Source organism: Lolium perenne, chromosome 2 (assembly GCF_019359855.2).
Source record: "Lolium perenne isolate Kyuss_39 chromosome 2, Kyuss_2.0, whole genome shotgun sequence".
NCBI classification, from domain to species: Eukaryota; Viridiplantae; Streptophyta; class Magnoliopsida; order Poales; family Poaceae; genus Lolium; species Lolium perenne.
The window spans coordinates 235,205,844-235,217,783 of NC_067245.2; the positions used below are offsets into that span (position 1 = coordinate 235,205,844).

General features: G+C 45.8%; 1 protein-coding gene and 1 long non-coding RNA gene across 2 annotated transcripts; one reads left to right on the plus strand and one right to left on the minus strand.

Moving 5' to 3' along the window:
- The first annotated feature begins 231 nt into the window (after positions 1–231).
- LOC127335269 (eukaryotic translation initiation factor 4B1) lies at positions 232–4,824 on the plus strand. Its single transcript, XM_051361889.1, has 3 exons — positions 232–1,540; positions 3,435–3,839; positions 4,482–4,824. Exons 1-3 carry the CDS (start codon positions 387–389, stop codon positions 4,504–4,506), a joined length of 1,584 nt encoding a protein of 527 aa, XP_051217849.1. The 5' UTR covers positions 232–386; the 3' UTR covers positions 4,507–4,824.
- A 3,525-nt stretch (positions 4,825–8,349) lies between these two features.
- LOC139836136 (uncharacterized) lies at positions 8,350–11,215 on the minus strand. The gene is made up of 2 exons (XR_011752461.1): positions 10,509–11,215; positions 8,350–10,422 (listed from the first exon to the last, which is right to left on the minus strand). It is a non-coding gene; the product is annotated as an uncharacterized lncRNA (long non-coding RNA).
- Between the last annotated feature and the right edge of the window lie 725 nt (positions 11,216–11,940).

Consider the following 11,940-nt stretch of genomic DNA (forward strand, 5'->3'; position numbering starts at 1 on the left):
TAACCATGCAATTGGTTCTCATGAAAGTACACTTAATTTGTTAGTCAATTTGTTTCATATGAAACAGTTTTTGTTTCCATGTCGATCTCAGATTCAGCAACGGACACGTTTACTACGTTGTTTTTGGCGTGTAGACGTGGACAGACCAAAGCAGAGTTCGATCCGACGGCGGAGTCCTTGCTGGAGCAGGAGCCGGTCACGACGGAATCAAAAGCACAACCCACCCGGCCACAGCTCACACCCACCCAACACCCAAGCAATCTCAATCTCAATCGCAATCGACAGACCCAGCCAGCCCACCGAATCGCCTTCCGATTCTTCGCTCTCGCCCCGAGAGCACCGACCCAACCCTAGATCTCGCACCACCACCGCAGCAGCAGCGCGCCATGGCCAAGCCCTGGGGCGGCGTCGGCGCCTGGGCGCTCGACGCGGAGCGCGAGGACGAGGAGCGCGAGCACGCCGCGGCCTTCCCCGCGCCCGAGCCGCCCGCGCCCGTCGGCGGCGCCGCCAGCTTCCCCAGCCTCAAGGACGCCGTCGTCGCCGGCGCCGGCAAGAAGGGCAAGAAGACCAAGGGCACCACGCTCTCCCTCGGGGAGTTCACCACCTACGGCGCGGCCGGGGCGCCCGCGCGCCGCGCCGCCCCCGCCGAGCCCAAGGGCCTCACCCCGCAGGAGATGATGATGCTCCCCACCGGCCCCAGGGAGCGCTCCGAGGAGGAGTCCGCCCTCGGCCGCGGCTTCCGCTCCTACCCCGGCGACAGGGACCAGCGCGGCGGCGGGTTCGACGACGACCGCCGCTCCAGCAGGGACTCGGATCTCGACCTGCCCTCCCGCGCCGACGAGTCCGACAACTGGGGCAGGAACAAGCCCACCCCTAGCAACTCCGGCCCCCGCGACAGGCTCAACAGCGGGCCGTCCCCGCTCGGCCGCTCCGACGACATTGACAACTGGTCGCGGGACAAGAAGCCGCTCCCGTCGCGCTACCCTAGCCTCGGTACCGGCGGCGGTTTCCGTGAACCGTCCGCCGGCGGGTTCCGTGAATCATCTTTCCGTGACTCGCCAGGACCATCCGACTCTGCGGATCGCTGGGTCCGTGGTAACGTGCTTGCCCCTGTCAGCGGGGATAGGCCTCGTCTCAACCTCAATCCAGCACCGAAGCGTGATCCCGCGACTGCAGCTACACCAGCGGCCGAGGCACCAGCTGAGGCCGCGCGCAGCCGGCCGAGCCCATTTGGGGCTGCAAAGCCTCGTGAGCAGGTGCTGGCTGAGAAGGGTGTGGATTGGAGAAAGATGGAGACTGAGATCGAGACTAAGACCAGTCGGCCTACCAGCTCGCACTCAAGTAGGCCCAACAGCGCGCATTCCTCCCGCCCTGGGAGCCCTGGATCGCAGGTCTTGGCGGTTGGGAGTGAGGGAGCACCAAGGGCGCGGCCAAAGGTAAACCCTTTCGGCGATGCCAAGCCACGCGAAGTGGTGCTGCAGGAGAAGGGCAAAGATTGGAGGAAGATTGACCTTGAGCTGGAACACCGTGCAATTCATAGGTATGTTATATACTTATGTATAGCCCTGCCTCTTGACATCTACCATATCTTTTGATATTGCAATGCTCAAGTACTGTCATAGGTCTTGCACATTAAGAGCGTGCACGAAACAATGAAAGAAATAATCTTGCTCAGAAATCACTGTCTAGCCTTTGGCGATGTTATGCATGAAACTGCCCGCTTTCTAGTGTGTTGAATAAATCTCTGATGCTTAGTATATAAATCCCAAAAAGCAAACTGTGAAGTTTACTTGCACATTACGAGCGTGCACGAAACGATGAAAGAAATAATCTTGCTCAGAAATCACTGTCTAGCCTTTGGCGATGTTATGCATGAAACTGACCGCTTTCTAGTGTGTTGAACAAATCTCTGATGCTTAGTATATAAATCCCAAAAAGCAAACTGTGAAGTTTACTTTAGGCAATATTAGGCATATGTTAGTTTGGTATCATGAATGTATGAAGTTATCTGATTAAACTAGACTACTCTACACTGAAATCAACATTGAAAGTAAATGCCATGGCTTGATATAGTTTTGCTTGCTTACCCATAATGTAGTGTACTCAACTTTTTCTGCATAGCTGCTTGCATTTTATAAGCTCTTAATTTCTAGCATTTTTTTGCGGATATGAATATAGTAAAGGGTTGGAGGCAGTAGGTTTAGTTTCATGCTGGTTATATTCCTCAAGTATAGCATGCCATTTTGGTAGGAAAAGACATAGCTATAAGTAATCTCACCATGCTAATCTCCTAGCACCACGTAACTCAAGTTGTTTATTTTTTTATTTTTTTGGTTGAAGATGACCTGTGCAGCATTTTATTTAAACTAACTATTTTTTGGAGTTGATTGACTCTGTTTAAACAACAGAAAAAAATCTCTATTTTGTCAATGTTTTTTCTGTGGGCATTCTGTTTCTGCCAATTACTTAAGTAGATCTACGTACAGCATGGCTGGGACCAATGTTGTTTTGTGCGCTTTGCAATTTAGTTTTCTTGTCTCATTTGGAGCATCTGTGTTGATTATTTGAATTTAATTCATTTTTAAGCTCTCTGTGTTGATTATTTGAATTTAATTCATTTTAAACTTGATAATTATATTCGCTACATTTTAAAGAGTAACCAATGTCTATTTGATTTAGGACAAGTGATTGTGTGGCTGTGAAGGTGGCTTAACATAAATTGAATAATGCCTACACTAGCATTCTTGCCTTGATTTTTATGCTATTTAGTATCAACCGTGATAATTTTCATGGTCTCGTTCTGTGATAGGCTGGTGCCTCCTAAAAGACATGATGATTGAATTGTAAGCCCAATCTATGAATGAATTAACCTTGTCACATCTGTGGTTGTCTGTCATCATTCTCGAATAAGTTAGGAAACTATATTCATACAGACATTTTCGCGGATCCAAACGTGCTCACAAGGCGCACAATAAGAATAAGACCAATAGAGACTTCATAAGGGACCATTTGAGCTGCAGATCGTAATGCTCCTAGAAAGGCATATTTCGAATATAGAGGACGTTCCCAACAATCCATCCTATTTATGATAAAGCGTGTACTGATGTAGTCGGCGAGCATCCCATGCTAGAGCAGAAGAGGTTCTTTCTTTCGGCGATTACAAAAAAGAAGGAGGCGAGCTCCCTATCCCTCTTTGTTTTTCCACTTCCCTCGTTCAGGAACAACAAAATTACATCGTACTCGTCAATGTGCTTAGTAAACAAATGTTCAGCAACGACAAAACCATCAGCCTTTCTTTATATTTAACCTGAACACTACTGCTTTTGTACTGATACTTCATCACAGTAAATGGATGTCTGTGCTGGTTCATGTTCTCTGATAAGTCCATTCCTTTAGCTTCTAGGTTCTGTTTAAGTGAACCCTATTTTTTTCAGGCCAGAGTCAGAAGAAGAAAAGATTTTGAAGGAAGAAATCACCCTTCTCAAGGTGGATCTAAAAGAAATTGAGGCCAAGACTAGTGATGGTTCTGACCAAGCTCCCCCAGAGAATGCAAAAGACTTGTCTGAGAAGATATCTCAGTTGGAAAAGCAGCTTGAGCTGCTTACAGTTGAGTTGGATGACAAAACTCGATTTGGGCAAAGACCTAGTTCTGGAGCAGGCAGGGTGACATCGTTTCCACCTGCTAGTTCAGCAGAGGAGCCACATGTTGCAGTGGCACACATGGACAGACCCCGTTCACGTGGTGGTATGGAAACATACCCGAAACCAGTTGAAGAAAGGTGGGGATTTCATGGTAGCAGGGAAAGAGGTTCTTTTGGTGGAGGCGGAAGTTCGGACAGGTTTGTACAGTTTGTTTGCTAAATTTTTATTGCGCTGTTTTTCCACATTGATTTGTCAGTTTTTTATACTCAAATCTTGCATATGCTTTGGTGGATGTAGATGGCCTATTAGTTTTAGATTTCTGTTCAGTTCTATTACTTCTGATCAATGATCATGTTTGCTAAATTTATTGCGCTGTTTTTCCAGATTGATTTTTCAGTTTTTTATACTCAATCTTGCATATGCTTTGGTAAATGTAGATGGTCTATTAGTTATAGATATCTGTTCAGTTCTATTACTTCTCATCATGCTTAGCTGAATACTGGACCATATAGATAGTGATCTTGTTATAAGTGTGATAGCAGTATCATGTATATCATGTATAAGACAAACTGAACTTTTATTCCAACAGCTTATTTGTGAGAGACTGAGAAAGAATATTACTTGATTCATCACACATGCATAATTTTTTTTGCGATGTCTCTTAGTCAGTGGGTACTCCATAATATATGTGCTTCAGCTCTCAGCTTACCATGATCTGCTTTATTTAAGCACAAAGAACTAATCCAAATCACACCTTTTTTCTTTCAAGCATTTGAGTCATTTGATGGTATCACTATTTGTGCCTGCAGCCCTTTATTTACTTGGTATTTCTTTTTCAGGTCAACAACTAGGCAGGGATGGTGAAGATCCTGGTTTTGAGCAAGCTTCTGGTCCGCAGCCCTTTTCTTGTTTTGAAAGAATGGGAAAAAATAAGCAATTTTATTTTTGTTGTGTTTGACTCCATTTTGTTCGAGTAGAAGATTAGAGTAACCTCTGTCAACAAAGGTTACTCAGCGTGAAGCTATTGTTACCACCTTTATGGTGTAGGTTACTTTTGCTTCCTTCTTTTGCCATCTTTCATGTCCGAACGAGACTGCAAAAAATTATGCTAACTATTACTCTTGGTTACCGGATCCTTATGCCAGTTGTTCGTCTGCTTAAGTGGGATATTTATATTCTCCAGTTCATGTGTTAAATCATCTGTGATTGTTATATTTGCTAGTATTTGACACTCTTATGGCACCAGCTGTTGTAGCTCTCTCCTCACTCTCCTTTGCCCGTGCTATCTGGAAGCACTATCTTTCATTTATGTTGCTTCTCGCTGAGTAAAAACCAAATGCTGATGACACGACGTTATTTCAGCAGTTCACGTCTCTTAGCTGTAGTCAGTTCACCGTGAAATCTCTATCTTTGTTCATTCCCATGCCATAGTGTCGTGCTCTCCCCTGATCCTGATAGGGATCACATAGTTACCCACCGAGAACCCTAATATTGGCTGGAGGGACACCAACAGAAGGCCCTCATCACTCATCAGCAACGTGGCTATGAAGGTTGAAGATGGCTATAGGATGGACATGGAGTTCATGTACCGTCCTTTGGGTAGAGGTCAATGTTGATGTTGGCTTTGATAGCATACCGCTATCTAGCAGCGTGGGGATTGTGGTGCGGGTTGCAATGCAAATGGAGATGTTCGGCATGGGAATCTTTGCTGGGCCGCCTAATTCTGGAGAGGTTGAATTATATATGCTTTATTGTGTGACCATTTGATTGACCTTTCATCTTCATATGCCTGTAATTCTGCCCTCAAAAAAAAAAAAAAGCCCGTACTTCTTGAAAAATTGTTCGTACGTGAAATGCCTTCTCGCCTCTTCCTCTTTCGGAAGGTCATCGATTGTCGACTTGAAGAGGGAGCCGCTAGGTGTGACGACTAGGGGGTAGAAAAAATAGGGCCGAGTAGATTGATGAGGTTCCTCTTTGCGTGTTGAAACATGTAAATGATTGGAATAATGTTGTTTAACCAATGTACAACATGCTCAAAAGAAAGAGAAGTCTCTAGGTGATTTGCATTCAGAATCACCATGGAGCCTACCGAAACTAGTAAGAAAGGGACAATGGGCATGTCAAACTCTGGTACGGAAGAACTATAACATTTTGCGAAGCCCATTTGAACTTGGCTTAGTCAGGTATATGCACGAGTTACACCTACATAACAAGGGCTAATTCTATCTCCTTTCTCTTTGCTCCTCGTTGCCTTAAGAGTCAACTCCTCCTCCTTGGCCCCTCTCTGCTTCCCCTCTGTCGGCCGGGTTGGGGATGATAGAGGTGGCCGAGGAGCCTCTATGTATAGTAGTAGCAGGGCTAGGGTTGCAATTTTATTTGCCTCCATGGATTTTTGCGTGGTGCCGCTGTGTTGTTAAATCTTGATGTACCGATGACCCACCGACAAGCCTAATATCATTCCCATCCCAACCAACAACTTAACCATAATGTTGGCTAGAGGGACCGAACAAAAGGTTCTCATCAACAACGCGACCTCTAAGGTTGAAGATGGCTATAGGATGGACATGGGGCTATGGACCATCCCTCTAGGTAAAGATAATGGTTGATGTTGTCTTTGATAGCATAGCGCTCTCTAGCTGCTTGGGGATCGTGGTGCGGGGTGCAATGCAAGTGGAGGTGCTCTCGGTTCAGCCCGGGAATTTTTGTCGGCCGCCTGAGTGTGTTAGAGATGCTTTGTGTGGCCTTTTGGTTAGGGCTTCATCTTCATACGCCCCTAAATCTTGAAATTAAATGTTTGCATGTGCAACGCCTTCTCCCCTTCCCCTTTCGGATAGGTATGCATTTATTGACTTGAGTAGTTAGGTCCTAGGTGTGATGGCTTGCCTCCAAGATGTCAAGATTTTGAAATCAAGCGAGATACAAACACGATGGCCACCTATATCACTAGTTTTTGTAAGGGGTATACAAATTGGGGCGATTTGTTCTTTGTGCGTTGCAAATTGTAAATGATTGTAAGAATGCTATTCAATTAATACGACATGCTAAAAAAAAAGAAGCCCCCGTGAGTGATTTGGTTATAGAACTCACAATGGAGATACCTAATAAAACTAAAAAAAGGACAACAATCATGTCTTCTCTCACAAAAGAGCTATAAAATTTTGTGAAGCCCATTTAAACTTGCCTCGGTTAGATATATTCTCGAGTTACACCTACACAATTAGGACTAGACTTCCCCTTTCTTTCTTTCTCTTTCCTCCCCACCCCCTTAAGAGTCTCCTCCCTAGCACATCTTCCCCTTCCCCTCCGTCGGCCTCACCGGCCAAAGTGGAGATGTGAGAGGTGGTCGAGCTGCCTATGTGTATAGTAGTAGGGACATGATTGCGTTTTGCTTTGCCTCCATGGATATAAACAATTGGAATGATGTGGCTGCACCAAATTTAAGATTGGAAACATGAAATGCATCTTAGTGGGATAAATTTATAGGTGTCATAGATGTCTATTCACTTTTGCGGTCCGGGACAAAATCAAGATTGTTCTAGGGCTCTGGGCACTCAGCTACATCAACCAGCCATGACATCTCACATCACAAATCTTTGGTGGGAGTACACTCTGCAAGTACAATTCGACATCTGAATGTTTGGAAGGAGAGAAACCGACACATCTTCACGGAAGTTCGACAAACTTATACGGGAGTGGACCACCTTATGCTTGTACTTATCCGTCTTAGATTATCGAGTAGAAACCTTGGGAGTCGCATGCCGGGACAAAAAGGTTCCCATGTCACCCCTCTTCCACGATGCGCTTCCCCTCCCGTCGTCACCGCCCATTTCCCCGCCTTGAGTTCGTCGAGTCGAGCCTCGAACGCGGCGACCACTTCTCGCGTCCGCCCCGCACGCAAGGTGTTGGGCCTTTTGCTTTGGTAGGCAACAATTTTCATAGTTCGTTCCTCTCTCATCGCTGCTTGTTTGATTTATGATCTTTTATGTTGAATCGTAGACATGGACATCGGGGATGAGCTGCGGATCCTTCAATTGATGGAGGAGGAGGATGTCGCTGGCGCCGATATTGAGAAGCACTTATCGATCCTAACTTGTCTTGGACAAGTGCAAGCCGCCAAGCAGAAGAAGGCTGGTCCACGACGTGGTTGTTTCAAGTTTAGGAGAAGAAAATCCAAGCCCCGTCAGAGGATGGAGGGCCATACCATACCTCTATACCAACTACTTTTGCCGACGATGCAAACTATAACGCAAAGGGTTTCCGGAGGCGCTATAAAATGATCGATTTTTGTCAAAACAATGCCCTAGGTCAGATGAATTCCCACATTGTTTCATGGCATGAGAGCAAGAAATATCGAGCGGGCATAGTTCTTGAGAAGATGTAAACTCACGAAGCACAGCATTGTACATTAGAGCATCTCCACTCGTCTCCCCGACGAGTCCCCCGAACGACGTTTTTTCATCCGGACAGCGAAATTCGGCCCAGTCGCGCCCCCGGTTCCTCGATTTCATCCGGATTTGGACCTAAACTAGATGGAAAGGCGAGCTTCGCCTCGCCGCCTGCATGGCTTGTGCATTGCACTCACATGCCCTTTTTGTGACACTAACAGCCAACATGATCAACTGTATGTGTATTTCATTGTTCTGTATCGTTGTTTCTTGGGCTAACTGGTTATCATATATTTTTTTCATCTTAATTTACAAAGAAAACTTGCCGAGCCACCTCTGGGATCTGACATCCGTGAATTTTTCCAACAAAGAAGATCTGAGTACAATACCAGAACACCTGGAGATTATTACATGCTGAATTTACAGAGTTGCCTGATGAAATTTCGACAACATTTGACGATATCGCCTTGTTTGCACAAATATATTGTACATGTTCAAGCACAACATTAGGAATACTCACAGATAAAAATAATGGTAAAAGGAACAGATAACGTGTGCCAAACTGACATAATCGCTAGGTAATACATTGAACCTTCACCATCAGTAGGAGAGAAGGTTCCTAAAAATATAACAATCAGAATAAACAAAAACACAAACACATCTCAAATTAGAAAAAAGAACATAAATGCAGACCTAAAACATGAAACTAAAGGATGATATCATGCGTGCGGGTTTTGGTGCACCATGGAGGCAAGCAAAGCAAAATGGTTGGCAAAGTTAAGCAAGTCAGCATGTAAATATTTTTATAGTTTGTAACATACAAAATAAGGAATTCAACGGAATCATTTTCAACTTTATAACTTCGAGTCAATAATTTCTTCACACATGATTAGGATCCATGCAATTCAGGATACACAGTACATGCACGAGTGCTAGCATGAATTGAAGGAGGTAGTGTATAATGGTGCTTGAGCTTTCCTGGGGACAAACCCCATATATGCGTTGGAGGAAAGAAGTTGCATACATCCATTATTTATTCAGATCCCAGCTTCTCATCATCTATACTTTTTTTTTGAGATGCTCATCATCTGTACTTAATTAAAGAGAAGTTAAGAAATCTCAGAAAAATTGCATCATGCATTGTTTCTAAAACTGAAATAAGGTATAACCGGTTAGCCCTACAAATATTAAGATTGTTCATTGTCCTAAAACCCCATTAGTAGACTTAGAAGAAGCTACAAATCTCTAACTAAAAAGGAAAACAAAGCACTCAATCTATGATATTGTTGGCCCAGGCTCAAGCACTGACTATTCTTGTATGATTTTGGGATTGTGAATATATTATTATTGACGCAGGCACTGATTATTTTAGTACTTTTGGACCGTGAATATATTATTATGGGCCCAGACACTAATTATCCTTGTAATGATTTTGTTATATATTGGCTAAAATTGAAGCTGACAAGTAGTAGTCAATAATCATTAACTCTTGGTTAATAACACTATCCAAAACATGCATATCATGTAAGCCAATTCTGGTACATCATGCCCTTAGAAAACTCCTGTCTACTTCTAAAGATAAATACCACTCGCATGAGATGCACTGAATAAATGGAATGCTCAAGCTCAGGCCCTTAGAAAACTACCATGTTTAGTGGATTATTTCATCACTTAACTGCTTCATTTACCGGCCGAAAAAGATAAACATTATTTCTCAACCAAAATTATTTTGGATACTCCCACTTTACCTAAGATCCCTTTTCGAGCTTGTACAGATAAAAGTCTACCTGCACAACTCAGGTAACTTCTTTCAAATTTACACCTTATATTTTATAGAAATCGTTTTATATTTTTCAGTAGTTTAACAGAGCTTCAAGTTATGCAAAATCTTCAAAATTAAATCCTCAAAATCTTAAAATTTGATTACACGCTAATAACTAATCCCTCAATCATGTTTAGCACCACATAGTTAGTGACATTGGAATAACTAAACGATCACTCTCCAAATCTTACTTTCAGATAAATAATTTTTCAGTTCTTAAAATTGTGATGACATAACAAGCACTAAATTTAACATCGAGTTTTGCACATAGCACCTACAATCAAACTGGGAAAGAAATATCGACTTACCAGCTAACACGCAGCACATCAAATCGAAACAAACGGCAAGAAGAACGTACACGCATACCAGGTACATGGACTCAAGTGGTGAGGTGATGTTGCTTTTTGCAGATGGACACCAACCATGGCTAAGAGACGCCGAGTCTCCCTCCTGCTCCATTTTCGTCTTCTGCCTGTGTACCTCTGATTCCGGCCAGATGAGCACAGCTAACCAATAGTGAGTCCACGGACAATTCAAGGCGGTATGGGAGGATAGAAGCGGTGCATCCACCACCTACAGATTTTGTTCCTTCATTTTATTAATCATCTAACAGAATGCAAACAATTAGATGGCGAGAAACGGAACATCTTGATGCTCACCATGGTTCGGATTTCTTCTTCGTTGGCTTGACCTTATGGAGCACAAGCCGTCAGGTCCTTCCAATCGACAGCAGGGGTCAACCATCACGTCCACAATAGCTGGCGAACGCGCCGGATGGATGTCGCATCGTCGTCAGGGAGATACAGAAGCTGTTGGTCGTTCACCTGCACCATCCTCATGGAGCAGGGAGGTCGACCCAAGGGAGAAAAAAGGATGGGCGCAGGGCGCTGCAGATTCTGGCGGCATAGCGCTGCACGAGGAGTCCCTGGCCATCGCGCGCGGTGGCGCGTCTCGCTGCGGGAGCCCTCGGCGTCGCGCCGGCGTTGAGGCACCATGGCTGGCGCGCGCGGCGGCGTTTCTCGCTGCGGGAGTCCTCGGCATCGCGCCGGCGTTTAGACCCCTGGCCGACGCGCGCGGCGGCGCTTCTCTCCGCGGGAGCCGTCGGCGTCGCGCCGGCGTTCAGACCCCCTGGCCATCCCGCGTTCGGCGCGATTGCGGGCTAGATCTGGGTTCCGGCCTTCCGGGGTGCGACTTTGGTGAGGGCAGGTCACGGAAGTTTTTTTTACCGGCCTGCAGTTTACCCAGGACATTGAACCGTGGGCCTCTAGATCAGGCAATGTAGCAAAAATGACCAATTCAGTGTACGGCTCAGATTGACACAAACTAAGATCTGACAGTCCAAAACATAGGAGCGGAAGAAGCCTCTCAGCATGCGGGTACGTGAACAGCCTTAACTCTTTTAGTAATTCATCCGGCGATCCCACGCCATCCCCGGCCCCCCGGGGAGCGCTCGGGGAGTCCGGACGAAACAAAAGCGCGCGAAACGGCGAGGAAACTTCCCGCGCGTATGGTGGCCCCAACTTGTCGGCGAGGGACACCGATCGTCGTCCTCATCGCATCGTCTTCCGCGCGCTGTAAAAGCCTGCCGCCGTTCAGCATTCGCCGGCCGCGTAGCTTCCACGCGGCGAGTTAATGCCCTCGCATCGTCTTCCGCGCACGCATCGTCTTCCGCGCACGCATCATCTTCCACGCGGCATTAATCGCCGGCGCCCGTGATACGTCTCCAACGTATCGATAATTTCTTATGTTCCATGCTACTTTTATGATGATACTCACATGTTTTATACATACTTTATGTCATATTTATGCATTTTCCGGCACTAACCTATTAACGAGATGCCGAAGAGCCAGTTGTTGTTTTCTGCTGTTTTTGGTTTCAGAAATCCTAGTAAGGAAATATTCTCGGAATTGAACGAAATCAACGCCCAGGATCTTAATTTTCCACGAAGCTTCCAGAACACCGGGGGAGATACGAAGTGGGGCGACGAGGCGACGCCACACCAGGGCGACGAGGCGACGCCACACCAGGGCGGCGCGGCCCAGGCCCTGGCCGCGCCGGCCTGTGGTGTGGGCCCCTCGTGGCGCCCCCTG

What these genes read in the sequence shown, in the direction of transcription:
- LOC127335269 (XM_051361889.1), top strand. Translation starts at nt 387, where the DNA reads ATGGCCAAGCCCTGGGGCGGCGTCGGCGCCTGGGCGCTCGACGCGGAG. An exon ending in GAACACCGTGCAATTCATAG is followed by an intron (nt 1,541 to 3,434) that starts GTATGTTATATA and finishes TATTTTTTTCAG; the next exon opens with GCCAGAGTCAGAAGAAGAAA. An exon ending in GGAGGCGGAAGTTCGGACAG is followed by an intron (nt 3,840 to 4,481) that starts GTTTGTACAGTT and finishes TTTCTTTTTCAG; the next exon opens with GTCAACAACTAGGCAGGGAT.